This window comes from Mastacembelus armatus, chromosome 14 (genome assembly GCF_900324485.2).
Source record: "Mastacembelus armatus chromosome 14, fMasArm1.2, whole genome shotgun sequence".
In the NCBI taxonomy this organism is placed as follows: Eukaryota; Metazoa; Chordata; class Actinopteri; order Synbranchiformes; family Mastacembelidae; genus Mastacembelus; species Mastacembelus armatus.
In genome coordinates, this window is record NC_046646.1 from 14,107,538 (window position 1) to 14,133,800 (window position 26,263).

The 26,263-nt window shown below is 38.0% G+C and overlaps 1 protein-coding gene across 2 annotated transcripts in view; it reads left to right on the forward strand.

Moving 5' to 3' along the window:
- The window catches only part of tmem132e (transmembrane protein 132E), a 279,565-nt gene that overhangs the window by 226,867 nt on the left and 26,435 nt on the right, over positions 1-26,263 (forward strand). For both annotated transcript variants that reach the window (XM_026327515.1, XM_026327514.1), the window contains exons 3-5: positions 7,143-7,283; positions 14,481-14,673; positions 21,913-22,056. In XM_026327515.1, coding sequence (XP_026183300.1) covers positions 7,143-7,283; positions 14,481-14,673; positions 21,913-22,056 — 478 coding nt within the window. The remainder of the gene's footprint in view (positions 1-7,142; positions 7,284-14,480; positions 14,674-21,912; positions 22,057-26,263) is intronic.

Below are 26,263 nucleotides of genomic sequence, written 5' to 3' on the forward strand. Positions count from 1 at the left end.
GGGATGTTTAGGTTTTGCGCCAGAAAAAAATGAAGAAAAGCGTCGCTGCTATAAGTTGCGCACTGGGTCTCATGCATTATGTATCACAAGGTGTTCCTATTCAGGGATGGTGGAGAGAGTGGAAATCTATACAAATACCCTCAGCACCCGATTTACCGCCGCTGCAGCTGAGGGAAGAATGTCATGCTGAAGTGTCACCTGCAAGCATTTCTAAATGTTCATAAATGGATGTAAGAGCTACCTCAGTGAACCTGGTATAATAAAATGTTCCAACTTTTAGGGTAAAAAGCATTGGTCTCCAGATAGGAAGAAATGACCACCAGTTTTAGTAATTGCAGTGTTTAGCAGGGAAATATCTCACCTCTGCATTACCCATCTTTGTTGGATTGGTCCTATAATTATGTGGCTTACCCATTTCTTCTAGTAGATTGTGGCTGTATTACTTATAGTATTTAAAGGGCACTGATTGCCATAATGAATAAATAGCGATGTAAACCTAAAATCAAGCAGTTACAGTTAGAACTTAGTCTTGTTTTGTAAGCAAATTTGGAGTGTTAGGAATGTGCTGTTGGTAACTATGCCATATTTATCACTGCAGTGCATTGCTCATTTTCACCTACATGAAATAAATCAGCTCAGCATGTGCAAACCAGCAGCTGCAGTTTCAAATTTGTAATCTGCTCTGTGATATTTCCCCAGCTTCTCATATCCTAATTTTCAGAGCCTCCCATTAAAAAGTCTGTCCCTGGCAGGTTCACCCTCCCATCTGGCTTTCCAGCTGTATGTCTCTGTGCTGCTGTCGAGAAAACCTCTGAGCTGTTTACTAGCGAAGATAAACACCATAGATATCAAAGCGCTTGAAATGATTGATTAGATTGCTGCTTGTGATCCAAGGGTGAAGCCGTGTTTGTCACACAAGAGTTGCTGTAACTTGGAAGGAAACTGTTACAGCGCCAGGGAAATTATGTGGTTACTGATGTGCACAAAACATACACATAACAGGTCAGTCTGGGGAGCCTGTGGCTCAGCAGGTTTGATCCCCACGTTCTCTTGTCCACATGTTGAAGTTTCATCAGGCGAGACATTGAAGTCTCAAAATGCTCCCAGTGGTCAGGCCTTGTACAGCCACTCTCTGCCACTGTAAATGAGAAGCAAATTGTAAAGCACTTTGGATTAAGGCACACTATATGAGTGCATTCATTTGCAGTTTCACATTTTCCTATAGGGAAACTCAGCGATGTTGCATTAGTGACAGAACATTCCAGCTGTGAAATGGTTTTACGACTGTGTCTTGGTAAGCAGCCACTGGTTAGTTCCAGCTAGCCAGATAGCCGAAGGCCGAGAAGTATAATGAAATCGTACTTAATGTGTTCTCAAACTGCTGCTGAATGCAGCACTATTAGCACATACCTGTGTACGTACACTGAAATCTGTGCTGTGCTAAATATCTGAGTCTGTGTACATTGACAATTAAAATCAACCAGGGTTCTTTTTTGTCTAAAAACTTTTGAACACATAATATTTTATTTCGAATACTTAAGTGATCTCAAGTAGCTACACCTTGATAGTTCAGTAGACCAAGTCAGAATTACCAACAATGAAAACCAAACTTTTTACTGTGTCCAGTATTTTCCAGTATGTTTAGGAGGATCACTTTAACACTGCCTCTCAGACTGTTAATGATTATTGTAATTCAGAAGTGTTTTAGGCAAATATGCTGCTCTCCAAATGAAATGAGTGAGCTCCAGCATATTGTTGGACACAGCAGGATTCATCACATTAACAGTGGGCATCTTTCCATATGTCCCATATCTGTATTTTTTTCCCATCTTAGCCTTCACACCAGTGTTGTCCTTAAACACCTCTTAATAGCATGCATCACCACTTCTTAGGACATGACACTCTCCTATTTCCATTCACCATTCACCTAAATTCTTAGTAGTAATTAGTAGTGATGATATTGTTATCACAATCATTTTATATTGTCACTCCTTAGCTACACAGTCTTAATTATTGTCTGTACAATGCAACATGATTTGTGCTAAGCCTGTGAAATAGGCCCCTTATATTGAACACATAAGATTTTATTTATCACACCAAATTAAAAATTCAAATCAATCCTAGATAGTACACATAAGTAGTATTGACTATTAAAATTTAATTTCATTGTCACGATTAAAAGTCACAACTGTCTAAAAATGCGTTTGTTTTTACAGTCAATCCCATTATGCGTTACGAAAAACTCCTTTTTTGCCTGTGGGGACGTTCTCCTCAAATGTATTCAGTAAATGCTGTTTAAGAAGTCCAATAAGGGAAAATGAATGAATGACTCGGGATCTATAATATGATATAATGCTGGTTTTCATATTTTATTTATTAACAGCAACCAGTTAGATTAAATTACAGCACGGCAGTTGACATGATTGGCTTCATAAACTGTTCATGGGGGAAAGAGTCTCTGTGCCCAGTGGAAAGCTATCCAAACTCTTGAGTTGAAGCATGCCATGGAGAAACTGCAAGCTGTGAAGGGACAAAGAAGCTGTGACTAGAGCAAAGGTCACCAGTTTTATGTCAATAGTTGAGCAGTAAAAAAATCTCTGTTTGGAACAGATTGGCCATGTTTAAAGGGATCTCATAGCCCCAGTATGTGATAAGTTTTTCTGGCCTGACTGAAAAATAGGTTTTAAAAGCAGACGAAAAAATCACTGCAGTTGATGAAGTAATTTTGCTATTGATCACCAATTGATCTCTGTGTTGTGGTCATTTCATGCTGTGGGACAGTATTTATTTGACCACTAAATAAAAGACTAAATTGGATACCCCGTGGGAAAACTAGCAGGCAGCTCAGAAATCTGGCCTGGAATGTGTTGACCAAAAGCTCTCCTGTTTAGCAGTCCGTCAGCCAACTCTCAGTCTAATAGGTGTTGCCATGGCAGAAGGCATCTGTGTAGAATGAGTAAGTAATAGCTCTGTTTTAGCTGAAGTGGCTCACACTGCCTCTCCACTTTTCCTGTGTAGCAGCAACAGCAGGGCTCACAGACATTCTCAGAATCTGAGTGTGTATTGTTGCCGGTTACAGCTGTACAGCTTTTCCATTTGCAATGCTCTTTCATTAATCAGCATTAACACTGTTCAGTGGGGAGCCCGATTCATGTGGCGCTCCCATGGGTAATGCTTCATCCCCTCTCATTTGCTGTGCGAAAATGAACCAGAGTCTGTGAAAAGGACCAACTGATTAAAAACACTGGTTCTGTAACATATGCAGGGTCTCTCAAAAGATGATGATGAATATGTACTGACTTTCATAAGCTGCTGGTGAACATAGGTAATGAATATAAATACAAGTTATTTCTCACCAGGGTTGCAACACGACCAGACGCTATGCTGGAAATGGTTCTGCCCTACAATAAAATGTAATTATCATCTCTTATGATCAGTATTTTCACAAGCTACAGTAATCAAGTAGCAACTGGGTCACCTCAACCGAGTCTGAGGGTATTATGTTTCCCCTTTTCAACTCACATCAAAGGGAACATGCTTGATCAGGATGATTTCTTAAACATTACATATTTCTGTTTCATCTCCCCTTGATGGCACTGCATCAGATAATTACTGTGTTTTCCCTAATGTGGAAGATTTGATGTAAGACGACAACAATGAGAGCTGCAATAACAGGAAACAATGTTTTAACAGATGCAACCTGTGAGAACGGTTTCTTCAGTTTATCTCAGACAAAACTGGGATGTAAAATACACCATTTTGGGGGTTTGTACCAGACATGACAGCAAAAGGTAAAGCAGTTTAGTCAGTAATGTAGATAATATCACAGGGTCATGAGTTCCATTTCTTTCACTATAACCCAACCAACACAGGAAATATTTGACTTGCCAAAAAAAAATGTGTGTAAAAATTGTAAATGTCTTTGCACAATTTACAATTCTAGGAATCCAGTTCTTCTGAAGGAATTGAAAATCCCTTTATTTATGTTTTTATTCATTTTCCCAAAGCTGAGAATATTGACTCTACAATATATCATCACAGACACTGTATCTAATTCATGCGGAATGTGAACACCTCCTTGGGCTGTTAAAAATCACTATAAAAATTCTGAAGGGCATAGCCTCAGTGTCCTCAGTAGTGGCTACAACCCTGCTTATAAAGTAGGCATTTACTGTCCTATATTTACAGCATTCAACAACCTCCGTTAGCGGTGCCTTTATCCAAGTAGAGTAATATTTAATGGTATGTATCAGACGGGACACTGAGGGGATTAGAGTGGCAATAGGTGACAAAAATGTCAGCAGTGCAAACTGGTGGGATTGTCCAGAGGTGAGAAAATGACAAAACTGATGATTTGTTCAAATAAAAGCTTTTAGCATACTCAACATGAACAAAATAGTTTTTGTGCATAAACCTAGCAAAACTAAGATCAGAACATGCCTGTGTGACTATTTCTTCTTCTAAGTGTTTTTTTTTAAAGAGTTTTGGAAGGCTCTAGCAAACAATGACAATGACATGATAGTGGCATAGGATCAAACTATTTTGGTTTGAGGAAACCATGATACTGTATACCTATGAACTGGATTTCAGTAGATTTAAGTAATGAAAGAGAGAAGTTTGAACCTCTTTGAATTTGTGAAAGACATTGTGGAGTGACGTGATGGGGGAAAAAAAGTACAGGCTCTTTTTGAGCCGTGTGTCTATTCTGCCTGAAGAAGGGGCAGACAGCTACAGCTGAAAGCCAGTTGCTTTCACAAATCATGGATGAGTGGTCAGTGCACTGAGCGCAGGTTAGCGTAGCAAATGGAAACACCTCAGTGGGACTTCAGAATTTTTATCTGTCAAAGATATAAATGGAATGATCTGGAAAATGTTTCAGGGGCCACAACCTTTCAGCTAAATGTAAATGAGACACTTGTGAGGGAAATACGATTTAGGTGATGCTTTCACTGAATTTGTCCAGAAAGAAATGTTGTTGAATTGTAGTGTTGGGAAAAGAAAAATCCCACACAGTGTCAGAGTAAAGATTCCCAGAGTTTTGCCTGCAGAAATTACTGTTTGATAAGCAAACCTTCTGGACAACACTGTCTGATGCGTGCCATAGCTTGCTCAGTGAAAGTTTAATACAGAATTTTAAATATGTTCTTAGTGTATGTGAGGACAAGTTATGATCTAACGCTGTATTACTTTTCCGTCTGGTTATTATTGAATTGTCTTGAAGGCATAAACCAGACAAACAAAAGCCAAATATGTTAATAATTTATCTCTGTCTTGTATTTCATGACAATGAGACCATCAGATCAATAATCTCTTTTGGTTCTAAGCCATTTGTCTCCATCAGGAGTGCAGGAGTTGGGTGTAGTTCTGTGGTCAAATAACTGGAATCACAATCACTGGAGAGAAAGCGTTTTTAGCTCTTTTTTTTTTTTTCTTTTTTCTTTTTATCTCTCTGCTATTTTGTTCTGCCAGAGATGGGTTGTTATCCAGTTGAAAATGTCAAATTCTCCGTCACTGATTTGGATATCAAAACTGAATAGCCTCTGGGTTTAAGGTGAAACTCAGTTCTGTGATCAAGATGCTTTGTCAAAGAGGTCTTAATTCTATGGTAGTTTATGCAGTTAAACAACAAATGTCCATTTGCCACCTGAATATCCTTTCTGTTGACCTTCACAGTCACCTTTAGCATTGTTTAACTATTGATTGGCTGGGAGCAAAGTCTAACACTTGGCGTTTCAGGTTTAAATCTAAATCCTTTTCGAATCTGACTTGTACATTCTTTAAAGGAAAAGTACATGTTACTGTACATATTAGAGCAACCAGTCTGTATCATAGCTAAATGTCTCTCCATTAATATTATTATTTTTGCTCATTTATATATATATTTCACTCATCTTCTACTTCATGTGTTATTTATGTATTGCTATATGTATTTTATTTATATTTCTCTTTTTCTATAAGGCTTCGGGGCTACCAGATGTAGAGGTAGACATACATACAGTGTGGTGCTGAGAGCACAATTTCTGTGCATTGTACAGATACTGCATATGTATATGTATCATCTGCATCGGTTTCTTTGTGTGTGTTTACTGTATGTACACATGTGTGGATGATGTCTTCAAAACTGTTCAGGTACAGGAGTAAAGTTACAGATGTTTGGAAAATGCATAAATTATATATAAGTTATTTGTTTCCCTTTGGGTGGGAATGATGGAAGGATGATGGATAAGCGGCACAGTCCAGTGACTGTAAGAGGGACTGCATTTACTGTCATTATTGGTTAATATTGAATGACAAGTTTCTCTTTTAATCAACTGAGTGTTAAGTCTATCAAATGTTTAAAAATGATAGGGAAAATATCATACATCATTCTTCAGAGGCTATGGTGATGTGTTCAGACTGTTTGTTTTGCCTGATCAATAGTTCAGATGATGTTAAGATATTCAATTTGCTGTCAAAGAAAAAAGCCACAATAAGACAATAAAACAAAAAGAAGAAAAAAAAAACTATTAAAACACAAATTGTATCAAAGAGAGAGAGGTTCCCAGTTTCAAAATGCCTTCCTCCTGAAGTGTCCTTGCGCAAAAATGTAAATCCCGTCCTGCTGCAGAGCTTTTGCTCTCTAAGTAACCCTGACCTACCTGTGCAGTACGTTCTTCCAGAGGAGCTGACGATTAAGAAGAAAGATTTTACCTAAGAATCAATAAAGTATCATTAGTCTTTAGCACATTCACTATTATTTAATCTGTTATTAATGTGAAATCAAAGGCATCATTAGTTGTATGTCTAAATGTTTTCACAAATCATGTGAACTGAATTTGGAGGCGCTCAGATGTCAGTGGTTAATAACAGCGTATAAATGCCCAGCAGGTGCAGTATAAAGCCTTGTAGATTTGATTTTATAGAAAGTGTTAGTGAGCACTGTGACCTGAGGTAGTCTAGCCTTCCGTTCTCATGTATCATTGTACTGTCATCTCCATTCATCTCTGTTATTGATTCATCTGTGGAATTGCTTTTGCCATGACGCAATACAAGGAGGAGGTCTGCTACACACAGAGGGTGTTCACCTCCGACCTTGCACATAAATCATCACCTCTAATAAAACTGACTTGTCCCATTTCTTTTCTCCTTGCTGTTTCCTGCAGGGTCAAAGCAAAGAAGGGGGTAAACCTGCTCCAGACCAAATCAAAGAATGCCCAGTGGAAAGTAGACTGGGAGGTTCAGTCAGGTGCCAAGCATTCCATCACCACCATCGATGTGAGCAAGAACAAAGCAGTCAAACCGGGGTAAGTCAACAGCCCCGAGCCTAAGCACACTGCGTCTGTCCAACTGCTGCAGCTGTTGATTTCTGCCCTCACTCTTGCGACACTAAGACAATGATATTTGTCTTCCTTAACAATGGACAAAAGGTCCCCCTGTGCGTAACAGTCATAGTTCACATTCTGCTGTAAGAAGCATACACCATTCTTTATAAACGCCCCAGGAGCTGCAGAAGATGAAATGCAGCTTTGGCCCACAGCAGTGACTAAAGGACCCTCTGCTTTATAGCACAAAGTTAAATGAATGGGGATGTTATCTGCTTACCCTCACTACATCTGCTGTTAGTTCAGTCTACATGGGGAGATGAGGCAGATGACTGTGACTCCCAGCATTAACATACCTTTGAGATGAGATCTTGTCTGAGGGCAGTAATTATGCTCAGTTTCTCAAAAGTGTAGAAATACTGTAATCACAGTCTGTAGTGTCCCACAGGACTGGACAGGACACTGTCTGGACAGATTTAATGGTAAATGCAACTTTATGGTGATAGTGAAACTAGAGTTGCAAAGTGATGTTCAGGCTTAATGAGGTTCAAACAACATGTAGCCTATTAATGCACTGGTTGACTGTTGTTAGGAATACCACAGGCTCAGTGATTTGACCAGTGAATCATGGCACAGAGGTAAACATATAGAGGCTGTTGCTCCACACTCTTGTTCTTCTTCTACTCAAAGGGTCAAAAATGAGAAAAAAACAGAGAATTACAAAAACAGAGGTATGTACCAAAGCCATAAATACAGGTTTTGTTTTATTTTGAAATATCTGCCTGTGTGATTTCTGCCGATACAAAGGAAGCAAATGAAAATGGATGAAAACCTTTGATGCTCACAGTAGTGAACGTTTTTCCTTAAGAAGTTTAACAGGAATATTTTTTTTTATAGTTCCTTTTCACAGTTTTTTCAGAGACTAATTCTTCACATGAAAGTGTTCCAGTAATAATGAGACAGTAAGGTCTTTCAGTTATTCACATTTGTATTGAGGTAGGAGTCTGAAGTCTTTAAACAGATTTTTGCACATTAACATAGTGAACATTGATCACATTTTGTTCCTGAGTTTTTACATGAGCTCAGTTTGCCTTTGCTTTGAGCTGGTTCCACTGAGGGAAAGCAACTAAAAATTAACAACCATAAATCATGATTTGTGATGCATTCAGTTCATTAAGAAATGAAGCATTGGGAGTTATCACTATTCGGCTGGTTATCACCAAGCCTCGGAGACATTAGCAACTGCTGGTCTAAATATTGCCATGTCTCTGCACACCCTTATAGCTGGAGAAAAAGAGAACAGTAAAGAGGGAGAAGGCAGTGGTCTTACCTGAGAAAGAAGCCCAGCAATCCTCTCTTATTTACTTCTTAGCGCCTTAGTGGCAGCTTTTCTTACTATATTTAGTGACCCATGTCATGTAATCTTTGCCTACCTGTCACCATGTGGGAAATGTCCAGTAGGGGGTCAAGCATGGGTAGAGAAACAGTGTGTCATAGTGCATTTTGTCAAAAAATAGAGTCATTTCTGTGACCACCTAAAGCCAAAGAGCCAAACAATAGGCAGCTAAGGTTCTAAAGAGAAGAGTCACGGAACAAGTCATGTGTTGGTGCTTCATTCACATCAAACTCAACACCATGAAATCTTTTTATATAAAAAGCACTCATGCCTCTTAAGATCTTTTTCTGGAAATGTTTTCGATGAAATTGGTTCAAAATGCTTGTATTTCGTGTGTCATGATGACCCTGACAAAAACATTTTCAAGGTATCTGATGTTGTGGAAATTGACATTACCAGAAAAATCACTGCCTAATCTAACATGAATGAATACTGAGGCATTCATAAATCAGGGCATTGGCTTTAACCAGAGGTGGCAATGCAGAAAACACTCATGAGTTGCTTTTGAAATCATAGAAGAATAATTTTAACAACAATGCCATAATCATATTTTTTCATTAAAGTACTTGGATTCATGTATGTGGAGAAAACAATTAGCCCTAAGCCCACAGTGAAAATGAACCGAGGTGTTGAAAATGTCCAATAGCTGCCATATGCTTTAAAATTTCTACTTGCCTTTTAACAGGAAATAGTGTTTGGCAAATATTTACAAATTTAATTGCATAAATATTCATGGTTCAAAGCAGTCAGAAAAAGGGGAATACTTACTATTGCTTCTTTACTTCTCCAAAGGAGAATATAGACTTGAATAAATATGTGCTTGATGATTGCAGCATATGTGTGTTGGGTTGGTGTCTGTTGCCACAGTTTCAGTACTTCAATATTCTGTACAGGTTATAGTCTCCATTGTGTTATGAAGAACAGACATACAACACCTATTTTCATTCTTGTGAGATGATATGCTTAGACAGCAGGATGACTGAAAATGGAATGAAAAAACAATCCATAGCAGCCTAAGAGTCAGAGACTTCACACAGTAATGAGCCCAAAAATACATGAATTCTCAAGATACTTTTCCCCCTAATTACCCAGTTAAGTGCAGTAATAAGGAGGATAGGAGGATTCTAATTATTTTTTTTCAATAATTGTTCTCATTCATGTCTTTTCGTGCAAGATTTAAGCAACAAACAACCGTGGACTATTTAATCCCCCCCCCCCCCCCCCCCCCCCCCCCCCCCGGACACACACACACACACACACACACACACACACCTTCCCCTGAAAACATAAACATACACACTCCAGCATCATTTTGTGTCTCATTGGTGAATACATTTGAGTACAGTTCTGTTTGAACATCTGGTTTTGTTTATTCAGAATTACCTGAGACTGAGGAAATGAGGTGACAGTGTTTTCCCTTGGGGGCATAATGTTGATCTCTGTATCACTCCCCTCTCATTGTTATTCTCCACTTATCTTGGAGTTTCTCTTCGTCAGATCACAGTTTGATCCCTGCTGGAATTATTTAACATATTTCTTCTATTCTGAAAACAGCAACAGTCCCAGCCAGAAGCAGCTAAGTGATTACCCCACATGAACCAATCCATTATTGACTGTGGTCAGTGTGTTTCATATTAATAATGCTGTTGAAAATGCTGTGGCATTACCACTGTCAAGACCGGACAACAGTCAGTTATTTTTCCACTCTGTCTGTCCAGAGTGGAAAAACTAACACCACTAAACCTGCCTTACAATATCTTGTTTGATACAGAAGCTACACATGGGCCTATTTGTTTCACTCAGCTGTTGTTTACCAAATAAAGATGTTTAAGCATGTTGCTAAGAGCAAACATTGTAGCTATTACATTTCTGTTTGTGAGCAGATTCAGCAAATGAGAGAACATGCAATTATCAGGTTTTCGAGGTGTTGGGAGCCATGATTTCTCATTTTGAACAAAGTCAGCTCTTTCCCCTGTGTCCGGTTGTTATGCTAAGCTAAGCTACTTGCACATAACTGATATTTATCTTACTCCCAGTAAAAAGCAAATAGCATATATCTTAAAGTACTGAACTACTTTCTTAATCCCTGTGTTGTTTAAGCCTCCATCCTCTGTATTAAATTCTTTAGAAGAACATAGACTTAAGTGCTCTAGACTTTACAGTGCTCTAGACTTTACAGTATGGGCTACTCTGAAGCCTCTGTTCACCGTTTCTGCTTTTCTACCATTGTATCTCTTGTTCTGCAGTGCTTTGATCCGATGAACTCTCCCTCTTAATCAGTTCAAACAGGCCTCTGATCAAAGAATGAAATCCCCGAGTCCTGAAAAAGCCCCGAGCTGCGGCTTTTAAAAATATATGTTTTGTGCTGTACAGACAGTACATCATTAAGTTAGACTGGACTTTCCTGATCCATGTTTACTTCCTTTTGCTCCTCTCATTTGAAATCATTCATTTAAGTTTTCACCGCCCTCAAATTCTTTTATGTTAAAATTTTGTTTGTCCAACATCAGTGTTCTTTTTTATATTCGTTGGTATTAAAGATGAAGAGAATAATTACATGAAAGATGTTCATTCTTGTATTGGAGGAAAATAGAGTTCAAGAGAACTAAATTTCCTTCAACTCCTTCAACTGTGGAGCAAAGGCTGTTTTTTTCCCCTCTGTCTCTCTCTGAAACCTTAGGAACTGGACTTGAGTGATATTAATTAGTTAACTCATACATAATTTAGTATTTTGATAGAAAGGTCACCCTTTAATCCCATTGAGATGTCACGCAATAAGACATACTGTAACACATGAGCTACTGGAGCAGCGGAGCAGAAAACTCTTATTTAAACACACTTTAAATAAAAACTTTAATGGATTTTGGTTATTCTTGCAATATCAATTCATAATACAAGTCACATCACTATGCATTAAGTGGACACAGAACTAAAGGGAAGGCCGTGTTGTTATTCTGTGCATTCACAATGCCACATACGGGTAAATGTAAAACAAGAGAAATCCAAAGCAGAGAATTCTAATAATGGTACAGGCTGATAGACGGTAATGTATTGTTTCCTAAAATCCATTCGTTTGATGGAGATCTCAAAGTACAGGTCAAAATATTATTGTAGCTCATTGAATGAAATGTGAAAGAGAAATGTAATTTTTCTGCTTTTTTTCTGCAGCTTTCACTTACAGTTTATTTACAACAGTTTACTTATCACGGACATTTTAAAAATGCATGTCCTCTACCCCATGTCCGTGTATTGCGAGCATTAATTTTCCGTCTCTCCAGCGTGATGACGGTCAACATTGGACTGAGTGGCTGTACATGTGCTCACTCCAGTGGGCCATATTGATGACAGTTTTAGTGTGTGACAGCTCGACGGGGGTGTTTGTTTTCGGTGAATGATGCTGAGACAAATAGGCAGAGATCTCATCACGATGTTCCTGAGAGGAACCTTTTGTGGGCAGAGGATTGTACAGATAGTTTGATCCAGCTTTCATTAAAAGGCTCTCAGATTGAACGCCGGGATGGGTCTCTGCTTTTGTGAAGGACAGACAGCGAACGCTTCACTTTCAGCTAAAGGTGAGGTTTGGACAGGATGATTCCCGTCACGGGTGGAGAGAGATTTAATTTGCCCCTTCGCCACAAGTGAGACAGTTTCATGTTAGGCTTTTTGAACCTGAGGATTACAAGCCCAAGAGGCAGGATTTTCATAACAGGAAGGCTGTTATCACTTCAGCATCACTGCCTGTGATAGTAAAATGAAGATCCCAGCCTAAGTCCTCTTCTCACTAAGAAGAGAAGCAGAAGAAATCATGGTCAAATATTTAATGTGAATAACCATCAGAACAATCAAGCTACCTTCCAAAAGTTATCAAAAAGTTGGAGACAAACCTATAGCCACTGTAATTATTGCTTTTGTTTTTTTTTTTTAAGTGAGAGGCAGAACAAAATGTGCAGTTTTCTTACAGAATCTCTACACAGGCCCTGAGATCGAAGAAGAAAGCTGACCAGCAAGATTAGGGAGTGATCATTTATCGATAAGACAATTACTCACTAATTAACCCATACATCCATACATCCATCCATTATCTATACCTGCTTATTCCAATTTAGGCCACAGGGATCTGCTGCTCCCAGCTCTCTTTGGGTGCAAGGCAGGGGTACACCCTGGACAGGTCACCAGTCCATCATACAGAAAGAACCCTGCCAGGTTTCAAACCAGGAACTTTCTTGCTGTGAGGCAACAGTGCTAACCACTAATCCAATGTGCTGCCCTCACTAATTAACAGCATATTATAATGGGAAGAAATTCAGCAGGGATGCCATTAGAAAATATCAAATATCACCCAACAATTGGTTTTACCAGAGCCCTATGGTTAAATGGAAGCATGTTTAGGTCATTAAACAAGGACATATCTCATATGAAGCTTTATCTGTTCAGCAAGGGAAGTGTCCTACTATATCATTTTTTCTGTCAGTATTTTTATTTTCAAATAAAAATGTAATTGCAGTCTGCTGTCTGGGTTACACTCACGAAAAGGGATTTTCCAGATCAGGAAGTATAATATTGTTATACTGCACAGAAGTCAGAGGGAGGAGGTTTGGGTGGATGGTTGGGCATACAAAGCACCAGACTTTTGAAATCAGGTCCTGCATCCCACAAGTTATTACTGTACATTAGGTCCTGGGTAAAGTTTGGGAAATCTGTTGATTTTGGTTAAAAATGTAAAAGTCAGCATGTTCCTTCTTGCAAGTAAATATTGTTAGAAAACATTTAAACCTTTATTAACCTATTTGTGGAAACGGGTAGTTAAACACAATTCTAACATTCTTCTCTTAAATTAATATGATTATTAATGGTTAGCCAAATGTGGCTCATTTTAGAGCAATTTCATATATTAAGAGTTCAAGGACTCAACCTTTAGGTCCATTGAAAACGCTCATATGTGGCATTATCCTCCCTACAGAACGCAATTGATAATGTAAATTATTTCTGCATAAACAGAACTTTTAAGAGGCAGAGTCGAAAAAAGTGAAATATGTGAAAAGTGAATGGGAGGTCATCGAAATAGACTCATGAAGCATGTGGTTGTAAACAGTATTCTGACCTTTAAGCTCTCATAGACATGTTAACTGCCTTGTATCTACTGTTGACTGGGTGAAATGTTATGATGGGGCCTTTTCATCAATGGATGTGTCTGACAATTTTGTAACATTGGGTACACTCCACTGGAAGCCAAGAATCTAGATGCTGTGATACTTGTGCTGATACATGTATAGGCATAACTATGGTAATCTGTCTATCAATCAGTTATGTTAAAAGTACATCTACAGTAGTTCTTCTGTCATTTACTACAACATGAAAAGACTTATTTTCAGAATGCAATAAACTGCATATTTAATTTTTAACACACAAAAAAAAACCTGCCTTCTGATGTGGAGATGTAGGATATCACTTTGAATAAAGAGCAGACTAATAATACACTGACAAGTTACTGCTCAGCTCTAAAGCTTTTGCTTTATGTGTTGAAGACTTAATAAATACTTTTACTTTTGTAAATGCTTTAATCAACTCAAGCATGAGTTCAGGAAAACTTAAAAAATACTGCTGGGCAGAGTGTCGACAGCTCACTAAATAGCATGTTAATAATTAACAACTATCCATTCAGTCATTTAATTACTGGGAATGAACATATCGGCAGAATTTCTTGTTATACTCTTCAGTGTTTTTCATGAGGTATTTTGCCTTTAATTTTGGCTCTATTTTGGTCTGTTTTTATGGTCTGGCAGGGATGTGCTGGGTAACGTGGAGGTGATGCAGCTGGATTTCGAGATGGAGAACTTCACCAGCCTGTCGGTGACTAGAAGGATCAACTGGAACATTGACTACAAGGGACAGAACCCGCTTCCCGATTCAGAGAAGGTTGTGACGGAGTTGACTGTAGTGCAACGGGATATTCAGGCCATCATCCCTCTGGCAATGGTGAGTGAAAGGCAAGCCAGATTCATGTGAATGTGATTATTAAAATAATTTCACATTATCAAATATCTAAAGTTGTCTAATCAATTTAAATCCTTAAGAACGTATAGTTTTAAAGGAAATGTTCTATATAGCTGAGCTAACGGAATTTATACGCATCAACTCAAAAGTGGTAGGATTTCTCAGGAATTTGGTTATGTCCAGTTTGGTGTATATCCAGCTGTAGCTTTAAATAGCTATTCTTCACAGCATTCACTTTCTCCTGTACAGAGGATCAGGTGTAATACAGACAGATGTATTGTCATTACAAACACAATCAATGCCTGCTCTGTTTTCAATGGTTTGCTAATTGTTGAAAAAGTCAACCAATCCCAGAACACCTATGTGTCTCTTACTCTTTTAATCTGGGCTTTTCTCGTTGCCTCATGAAAGGTGGCGATTAGTGAAGGTAGTAAACAGATTATGGAAACAAAGGGAAATTAATCAGGCACGAGGAGCCGGGTGCCCCCGGCTATCCACATGCTTCTTATTTTCTCTGTCGTGGTCTTGCTTCATTCGCTTGAAACCCAGTGAAAATAGTCCAAAGCCCACATCATATTTGCTCATTAAAATTTACTGCGCATGGTAAATAATATAAAAGACATGGATGCAGGGGGCGTGTAGAATGAGAGGGATTATTCTGAAGATAGAAGTACGATGTTCATGGTGGGCAAAGGTCGTGGCAGATATGAGACTCTTCAAGAACTGTGAGCTGATCGGATGGTAGCATATTTACTAATATGTACCTTAGGCCATAAAATACATAAATGCCACAAAATCCACATCTCTCTCTGGGTGTAGCAAAAATATAGAAGGCTTGATACTTTCCCCAGAATACCTCCTGGTTATCTGTTATATATTTGCATAATTACAGCTGTTCAGCACCTAAAGCTCCATTAAATATACTTGAACTGCAGTTACGACTTTGTGTACTCCACATCTGTTGTAACATAAGGTTCGCTTCAAATTTCGGGTCCCCTTGACATTTGGGATTAGCATGCATCTTGTACCCAGATGTGTTTAGCTGCGTTGCAAAATTAGATTTCTGGCTGTGTGACTTTGCCTTGTAAATTTAACATTCTGAAGCGAGATGGCAAAAACTATTGGTGCTTTTTTTCATAGCTGCTTGCCACCTCTGCACTCTGCATTGCCCTATGATATTAATACTTTATAGCTCCTGCATCTAAACTTAGGACTCATGTTAATACTACTTTAACAAAGGACTGATATTGTCACAGTCTCCAATGCCATCAAGTCTTCTTTGTCATTGCAAAAAAAAGAATATCTGCAAATATCTGCAACAGACCACAGACTTGATCACTTCAGAAAGTTTTCACACCGTAGGGAATTCTATGAATGCCTCCAATTAGTCTATCAACTATCACTGAGATCGTTCAATGGTCTCTAGGCTGTCAGGAGGAGTAGTGAAGGGTGTGCTGCCACCAGATTAAAAACATTCTTGAGTCAGTCACTAAAAACTTTCATCATCAGGCAAGTTTATTGATTCCCAAGTGTGAGGGCATCCTGCAGGTAGTCACTGTGGTCGCCTTGAAAGATGATATTTAATCCATCATTTCTTGTGTGGTGATAATTGGATTGTGAATTATATCAAAGCAAAAAACTTGATGTTCCAGTACCCGCAACAGGAGAAATCCTACAGTTAAACACTGTTAACATCCATTATTCATGATTGATGAAGTGACAACAGGGTAGTGTCAGAGCAAATACAGCAGACCAGCTTTATCATTATGGCAGGTTCTTGTGTAGCTTAATGTGGTAGTTTGAAGTGGGAAGGCTCTCTCTGATACAATGAGAAAGTTAAGAAGTTACTTCACTGACCCTCCTGAAACCGAAATGTAATTATAAACAAAATCAGAATGCATATCCTGATGTAAGTATCAATTGCTTAGTTATGATAAAATGATTTAATGCATTCTATTGAATATATAATTGATTTTTGATCATATTGGCGTTTGCCTTCATCAAACTTTAATGTCTAATTCTCCAAATGTTTACTTTTCCTCATTAGAGTAACATCAATGTCCTAAGAGTATCTGTAGGAAAAACAGGAAAACAGACGGTGGCTGTTTTAGTATGGCATGAATAATAAATTGTTTATGGTTGATAGAAGAACAGCAATAATGGCTGTGATGACTATGAAAGTTGAGTTTGGAGTCTGAAACTGACCCTGCAGCAGGTGATATCTCAGTGGCCATTCAGAGGAACACAATATAGCACCGAGGTATAAAAGTGATGTTTTTATGTTCCCCATTAGACTGTACTGTCATTTGCATTGAGAACATAGCCACTGTGTTCATCAAACCAACCAGACTTTTAATGAGCATGTCTGTGCTGCTCACGTCAGGGAACAAAAGCATTTATAAAAGAAATGATTTAGTCGGAGGAGGCAACACTCAGGTTAAAAAGAATCAACAAAGAAGCAACAAAAGCCTGACTCTGAAGCTGCATGTTCGTTCTTCGACTTCCTTTGCGGTAGAATAACTGTCGTTTAAGTTTAACGGCAGATGCAGATCAATTAGCACTTTTCCGCTGGTGGCATACACCCACTGACAGCTGGTAGAACAGATCAGCACTTTCAGAAAACTGCTGATATAGAGAGGTGAGAGGTCTCCAAAATAAAAACATGTAGCTATTTTGTGTTACAAAGCAGCAGAGATAAAGGTCTCAAGTTAACCTTCGGTAACTTTTTAGTTAGAAATATGTGAAAAAGAAGAGGGAAGTGGAAGAATGAAGAGCTGGTAAAGTGGCAGTAAAGAGAATTGGGAAGACGCTTTTTATGGTTGGGGGATTGCAGATTGTGTGCCAGCTACAGTTGACCTGTTGTAGATAAGGGAGGGAAGGATGAAGAGAAGAGTGGAATTACCGGTGAATTTACAATGTGAAAGGAGGAACAATTGCTGGATGGTAAGGTTAAATCAACCCTGGGGCTTATTACACAGTTTAGGTCACTATTAACACCAAGGCACGGAAGGCGTCTTTTATAGGACAGTCTTATTACTTTAGAGAAGAGAACTGAGGATGGCAAGAAACAAGGAAGGACGATGCAGAGAAGTGGGGATAGCACTTATGCCAGATTCCCAACTCCATTAGCTGCTCTGTGCCACAGTAGCTACCAGATGTTAAATAAAAAATGATGTTTTTGTGCTAATCCAAAAACCCCTCAGCTTGAAGACAAGCATCATATTTTCACATGTACTGCATGTCTGTGCATTCATAAAAACACACATCTGGCCAAATGTATTGTTTACATTATTCAAAAGGATTTGGAAAGAGTAATAGCTGAACAGAGCAGTCAAGTCTCACATGCTAAGTAACCTCCCCTCACCTCGTTCCTGCCAAACCAAGATCCCACAGGTAGTTCCAGCAATGCTATACAGTAATAGATTACATTTAATGGAATGATAATAACCACAAACAACATTACTGTCATGTAAGTGAGATTATAAACTCATTTAAACAAAAACAAGTTTAAAAAGCTGATGATTATGACAAGGAAAATATATATTTTTCAGATTGCCATTAGGTTAAGCTATATTACACAGACTCATTACAAAAATAAACGTTTAAATCTTAGAGTGAGACGGCATTTTCAGCACATTCGTTTGTATATGACATGGTCCATGTTGGATCTTTCTTCTTGATTTTTAATGAAATTCAATAAAAATGGAAACAATATTATGATGTGATGAGAACCCAGGTCATATTTTAAAGACACTTTGCTAAAATTGTTGTCAGGTGGGTTCAGTTTATACTGTGGTGTTAAAATACATCCAGTCCAGCTAAAATAAACAATTTAATCACCAATTGTGATACAAAAATTACAATATTTGTGCATTACCATTAAACAGAGTATTTAATAACTGTTTTGCTGCTTTATACAGAACGTAGTAATTAAGCAAAGTGATAGCTGTGTGCAGTGATGACTAATTTTTATTCCAAGCTGTATTCAGGTAAGCATAATTAGCACTCCCAACGCAGCAAACATTTAATTGTAAAGTGTCTTGTGTAGTGCAATACTTGCCAGATGCCAAAACAGCATGGGGAGCTTAGAGATGATGTCTTTCAATTAGGATTTCACCCCAGTGTCCAGTCAGTTATCCACAGAGGTCTGCTGGGCTTTGCGTTCCATAAATTGGCCATGTTTTATAAACTCACAAAAAAGAAAAACCTCAACCCGAAAACAAAGTTTCTGTTCCACCTTACATAAAATTCCACTACAATAAGAGGATTTTAAAACAGATTGTGCTTTATTGTTGCAAATAAACATATTTTCTGGAGATTGTTCTGATATGTTAGATTAGATCAAACAATTCTGGGTAATGTGATTGGCTTCTGATGCATTCATATTCAATGGATTCACACATTATACAGTAGATTAGTACACAGAAACAAAAGATGGTGATGGCTTGGACTCAACTGAAAGAATTTCTGACAGATTTATGATAGACGTTCTGAAATCTGATTTTCTGCTCCCGAACATGCAATATGAAAATTCAGTTTAAGACAGATCCTGCTGCTGAGGTGTTTTAATTAGCATTTTGTGTCCCGTTCTTCTCTGAATGTGAGGAAATACAGTGGAATTGATCATGTGGTTGGTTTTTTTGAAACCTTGTCAAAACTAGAGACATGAAAAGCCCATAGTCCTGTCAACTTACAGTAGATTCCTATTTTCAGATTTCACCTCTTCACTGCATATACAGTATTTTTAACATTAGCCTAGTCTCTAATGAGTCTTCCTTTTGTATTAAGAGATGTCATCTTCCTCAATAATGCAATCCTATTTCTATAACATGCCAGTGTGGTATTTACTGGTTCAAAGACTTTTTATGTCCCTATGCTGTTGCTATTATAGAGCATCAGTCTGGACATTTGGACACTTCCACAGTGAGGATTGTGAATGATATTATTGATTCCTTAGATAAGAAGTAGAGCACCTTAGGCTTATTCATTGATCTGTCTAAAGCCCAAGAAGAGGCTGATTAACATAGGAATGTCTGACAAAGCAGTAATTGACAATGCTGTTTTTCATGTAGGACTCAGTGAGTGTGCAGCCATGGTTATTTTACTGTTCTTAAAGGAGTGGCCCAAGTTAGCACACGTTTGAACCCAATTGCCAGAAAATCTCTATATTGTAAAATCTGCTGTATATTATTAAATATTTACATCCACATTGGAAACAGAAGTGGACTAGTTGAACCTCAAACCAACAAAACTATAGTGGAAATGTGAAAATGATATTTATGTTTGTTTCATATATTAATTTGGGTTTGATTACCATCTCCCTTTCAGTCCACACAGATCTGATCTGTCACAGTTTCTCTTCTCTGCAGTAGGTTTAAGAAGCGTATCCATATACAAACCCTTCGTTTTAGTCAAGCATAAACATGTTTTTGCATTTTTTGAGCATTCAGTGTTTTCATTGTGAAATTTAAAGTTTGCCAAATCTGGTACTAGACTTGACAGATTTGTCAGTATACATCATACAATTATTTTTCTGTTATTTTTACCAGTTCAATAATTTTACTATTTCTTTGTCTTGTTTATGTCATCCTCTCATGAACCAAAATGCGTTTGACCTCACAGGGACTTGTGTTGTAGAATAAAATAAATTAAAGACTTCTAGATTTTACCTTTAAAGCCTCTCTGCATCTTTTCATCTTAGGGTGTTATGGCACAGATGTGAAGTTCAGTGTCATGCCCAAGGGCTATTCAGAACTGTCCTCTTTTGTTATTTGCTTAAGGCTACGCGGAGCGGGTACCTTGATAACATTCAGTGCAGAGTCAACATTCAGTGCAGCATATAATATTCTCTCTATGATTTAACAATTCTTAGTCTTGCACTTAAGTAGGGCCCCATAAAAAACTAGAGGGGGAAAAAGTCACACACTTGACACCCTTATTCCTTATTAGGACTTTTACGATGAGTGTCAGGCAGAAATTTAAATATACTCTTTGATTTCAGGAAGTTCCTATGGTCTTCTTTCTCTCTTGGGCCACTTATGTTACCCTTTTGCAGCTTGCAAGAAAAAAAAAATAATGAATACATTTAAACTTCAAGTGGAGGTCTGGTGTGTATTTTAATTGGCTGTTTGCATTCCAGTGCATTCATAATAAAACGTGAAGATGGAATGATAATGTTTTAAGGTTAAGGTTTATTTTTTGTCAATGCAAACAACTTGTTGTGGTTATCACAGATTCCTTTTGACATTTATAAGTTTTAAATATATTTAAAAATCAGCACCGAAATCTGGCAGACATTTTCTCCATGAAGTATAATTGAACAATATGTCAGAGTAGGCAACACACGTATTATCAAAGCAGAAACTAAAAGTTGTTTCTCTCATACTCATTCAAGATTATCCCCATATGTTGTTTTTTTGTAGATGCTGGTTCTTTATAGATAAATTTATTAGTATAAGCAGGTGTCTATGCATATTTGATCCAATTAAAACTATTGCTATTGTTTCACTCAGGAAGCGATAAGCAGAAAATGGGTATATAGTAGATGCACATAATTGTTGAAATTGAATTTTATAAACAGATGCTTTTCGGCCTTTTTTGGGGGGGGGTCATATTTTCCTCAGTTGCTCTGAAACACCACAGTAAAAAGCAATAGTTCCTGTTGTATTTTCCAGTGCCGTGCCAGTGGACCTTAGTGAAACATTTTTGATAATAGACATCCGTCCCTAAAGAGATTTCTGCTGTGGCAAAACCCGTCTCCTCTAACATCCAATTCAGATTTCCATTTATGTGCTCAACCAAAAATTGTATAATGGATAGTTGCATCAGATGCTGTGGGTTGGTACAGTAAATGTCATGTCTTTTATGTGGCCTGAAATTGAAGCTTGATGCTGTGATAAAAAAAAATGTGTTTGCGAGAATGATTAAGGTCAGGATTATTGCTTTTCTTTAACTTGTCTCTCTCCCATCCATACTTGCTTTACTTGCCCACTGCAAGAAAAGTGTACTTGAAATGAAAATGTCATTTGATGAAATGTAATGACAGACATCTCAGTAAAATGAGTTCTGGTCTGCCACTGATAGTGTCACCTGGGAGGCACAGGAGCACTGATGGTAATGTGTTTAAATGTGGACACCAGTAATGCTGATGAAATATCAAGGAAGATCACTCTTCAGCATTCACTCTTTCATGAATATCATTTGACATTTTTCTCTCCGTAGGACACTGAGATTATCAACACGGCCATACTAACCGGACGCACGGTTGCCATTCCTGTCAAAATGGTCTCCATAGAGATGAATGGGGCAGTCACTGATGTCTCAGCCTCTGTGCAGTGCAAGTCCTCAAATGAAGACATTGTTAAGGTACAGTAAATCTTATTTCCTCAATCTCTGTATCTGGAAAAAAAATATCAAATTAAAAAATATGTTTCCTTTACTCTTCCCATAATAGTGTAGAGTGTCTCAGCCCCACAGTCGTAACATCAGGAAAGCATAAAAACTTTATTTCAGGCTGCTCAATATCTACTCTTGATTTGATTCTAGCCTCTGATAAATTCAATGGATGTTCATAAAATTCTATATATAAATCGATATGGTTGCAAAGGAGTAGTAAGAGCTCCATTATATTTCTTTTGAAGCACCACATCTACCTTCTTCACAGAGTTCTGCTTACTTGATGCACTGTTGGGGCAGAACCCACCATCTCTAGTTGTTCACTTAAGTGAGATGGCTGCAGGCAGAGTTAACGCCATTGTCCCAGGATGTTGAACAATCAGTCCTCAGGCTCACAGGGAGTCAGAGCTGAGAGTACAACTTCAAGTCTGGTTTGTTGATTAAATAAATTAAAATGGGATCACAACAACTTGCAGAGCACATTAGAGGCCGTGATTACGCTGTTATTATTTTCTCCAGTCAATTACAATCATAATAGATTGCACTATAGGCAGATTGCATAATTGTATAAGAAGTACAGGGAAGTGTGGCGGTGCCATTTTGCCCCGTTGATCACATTAAAAGTGATGTTGAAATGGGAGACGTAACTGCAGTAGAAGTAAACAATATATGATGTATTTCGTTATATTTAAGTATGCAACAGTGTAGTCAGTACCACCTGCTTCATATATAAAAGCAACAATAACTATAGCTTAGATCTCAGAATGCAGACTTTATAAAAACGGTTACAAGAAGATATAATTCATGTGTCCTAGGATGCTCTTTACAATATGAATAAAACACTTGAAACTTTTAAGTTAAACTTGTAATTTTCTTAGTAAGTTTTTAATTCAGATCATTTACTTGTTCAAGCCATATTGTTTTATGATATTGTGATCTGGACAACGGCTTCAAATGCGCTGGACAACAGGGTAAAACTTCTCAAAGATGTGTCACTTACCTTCCAAACAAGCTTTCATCAGGCTATTTCTTCTATATTCACTAGATGTTCAACACAAGCATGGGTGACAAGCATGAAAGAGGATGTTGATTGTGCATTGTTTCTGCTCTTTTACACCCACTTACTAATTACTAGGAGGTTGACACTAACTGTCCAAGCATGTATTTCTGTGAACAAATATATTCTGACAGTGGCACGGAGTGTCAAACTATATGCCCTCTTTCTCTGCCTATCAGAATGCCCTGGGTGTTGTAGCTTGCCTTCCTGGATAAATATGAATTTTACCAGGGAATCTGGCGAATGATAGCAGTACTTTTCTTAAAGCAGTTTATCACATTTCTACAACTCTATCTCCTGTTTATTTAAAGGTTGTGCTGCTATTGAAAAACTCTGAATACAGTAACAGCCGCATGTGCGTCTAGTGCACTCGGAGGGAAACTGGCATCGGAGAGATAGAGGCCAGACGTGACTCGCAGTGTGATCAAATTCACTTGTCACGGAATACGAATTGTCTCCTAGTAACAGAAATCTTTAAATTTGACCAAGTTAATTTCTTATATTTGAAGAATACCGAATCCAATCTGTGTCGAAAGGCCCGTTGTTCAATGAACAGTAAAACTATTATATAAGTCAAGCTAATGAAATCTCTTTTGGTGGCTTAGCAGTTCCTCAAGGTCAGGAGAGGCAGGTTTGATTGCAGATTTTACAGACTGAAGCCATGAAAGCTGAATCAGACCTTTACTTCTATCAGATCGGTTGTTATTGGCTAGTATTTGTTCCTATTAAAAGACCAGAGCTAATTTTGATAAAAGCTCATTTTCGCCTCACCCTGCCCATGTTACCCTCCAAACAAACTGGTTTAAATAAATAACCAGACTTGGATGCCTAAGAGAGAACCTTTTAAACTATGAATTAAACTCATAGTAGAGTTAGTGAGTTTCATGTATAGATATGTTTCTTTAAGGTGAGAGAGGTTCCAGTTGTGGTGCATTGCATTGTACTGTCAATATAAAAGAACAGGTGTTGCATTGGGATAGCTGGCCCCAGCACGTATTTTATCATTTTTCATTATCCATTAAAGACAAGGCGCTGGGCCATGTGATATTGAGTGGGCTTGCTTCACTGCGCTTGCCATTGAACATTCGAGGCTAATTTAAAATGAGCCCTTCAGGCCTAGGAAATACACGAATCATGACAGTTCAATAAAATGCCCCTCAGAATACAGAAATAAAAAATTCACAATGAGCCCGACAAGGGTGGAACACTCCATTACTTTGTTGTTGTTATCCTCATGCCAAAAGTAGTGTTGATCTATTCTAATCAGGTTTTCTTGTTTTAGTCATGGAAAGGTGGTTGTTTTGTTTTCTTTGTCTGGGCACTACAGATGAGTGGTGCAAATACATAACACAAAGGTTTTCAATTCCTTTTTTACATCGGCCACTAGCCTCATGACTTCAGACTGCAACTCCAACCAGATTTAAACTAAAATTGTTTTAAAAGACTTCTTCCCTGAATAAAGCTTTATTTTCAGCCCAGCGATCTGCTCATTTGGATATTTGCCAACCCACAGGCTGCTGCAGGTTTTTTTTTTTCCAACTTTGAGTGTATAAATAGGTGAGAGGCTGTCATTTTCCTTTACTGAAACTTTCTCTTTTTTTTTTTATTATTTCTTTCTTCTTTGGAAAGAAAAAACTAAGCTGTAGTGTGCATCAACAGCCTATTACTGATAAGCCAATCCTATGCGTGCACAGTTGCTGTGTGTGTATGTTTATGTGTATGTGCACGAATAATTATTAAGGTTGTAAAAGGTGGGAATGATAGGAAAATAAGACGGTTGTGAGAATGTATCATGACGGAGGGTGGATTTGCCAACCATCACAGGCAACAGACCAACCCATTATCCTCTCCCTTGACTTTGTGACCCACATAGCCCATCTAAAGGCAGCGATAAGGCCTGTGTCCATAAATTACACACAGTACATTACAGTTCTTCCTGCATGCCTCACTTCCATATTAGTGTGACACATTTACCTTTAGCAACTCCAAATTTAGCCAACAAAGACAACATTTTAGATAATAACATCAAGGACAGCTCTTGATTTACTGGGTGCTTCACCATTCCCTCAGCTAGGCTTGAAAGCGATTTCAATGACAGTATGACACTGCCCTTTTGTATAAAACTGGTCTCTGGAGAAATGGTTTTCCCAGGTGGTGACCTTAGCTGCAGCCAGCTGTAATGAACTGATGTCTGACCACAAGTCAGGCCTTATCAGTGGTCAACCTCACTAATGCTCATGTGGCTGAATAGGAACAAATCCCTGCAGGTACCAAGCTCTGGTGGAAAGCCTTAAACTACAAGAGTAAAGCCTCTTATAGTAGCGGATAAATGTCCATAATCATAAGGTTGCAATGTTTGGGAGTTTTGTCTCCACCCTTCAATGGAGATTAAAGGAATTTTTCAATGTTATACTATATCAGGGTGGGGGCAAAAATCCTGCAGAACCTCTGCATGTAAAACAAAACTGAATCCCTACTATATATGTCAGTAGAGACATTTTTTTATATATGCAAACTTTATATTACGCTTTATATATAACAAACTTTTGAAGTAGACTGTACAGCATTACAATATAAAGGAACAAAAAGTTTAAATTACATTTAAACAGTTTCCAAAAGGCACAGTCTCAGTTTTTTTTAGATCATTTTCACACTGAGCATCATTAATCCTACCATGCTAATGGAGGCTGGCTCATTTAGCTAACAGAGTTAAATGAACTCATTGGATGCAGTGCTCTGAAAGCTAGTGCACATTCATCACGTGAAGAAAGGCTTCATAACAGCTACAAGGCACAATCCCAGTAATGCTAGCCATATGTCAACTTTCATTTAGTGCTCACTTGATACATATGTTATCCCTAAATAGAAACCCCATTTAGCAGAATGTTGTGGCAATTAATTTAGTGAATATTTAAATTTCAAAATAAAATTCCAGATGACTGCAGTTTCTCATGCCATGCAGCATTAATAGGTGAATGTCATCAGGATGGCTCCATTTTCTCTGCACCATTTTTTTTTTGTTTGTTGTGTTTGTCTTTTAGAGTGAAATGTGGTTGAGAGAATAATTGGCCTTCCTGGTTTCTTTTAGATATACCTAAAGGAAATCAGAGTGTGAGGCAT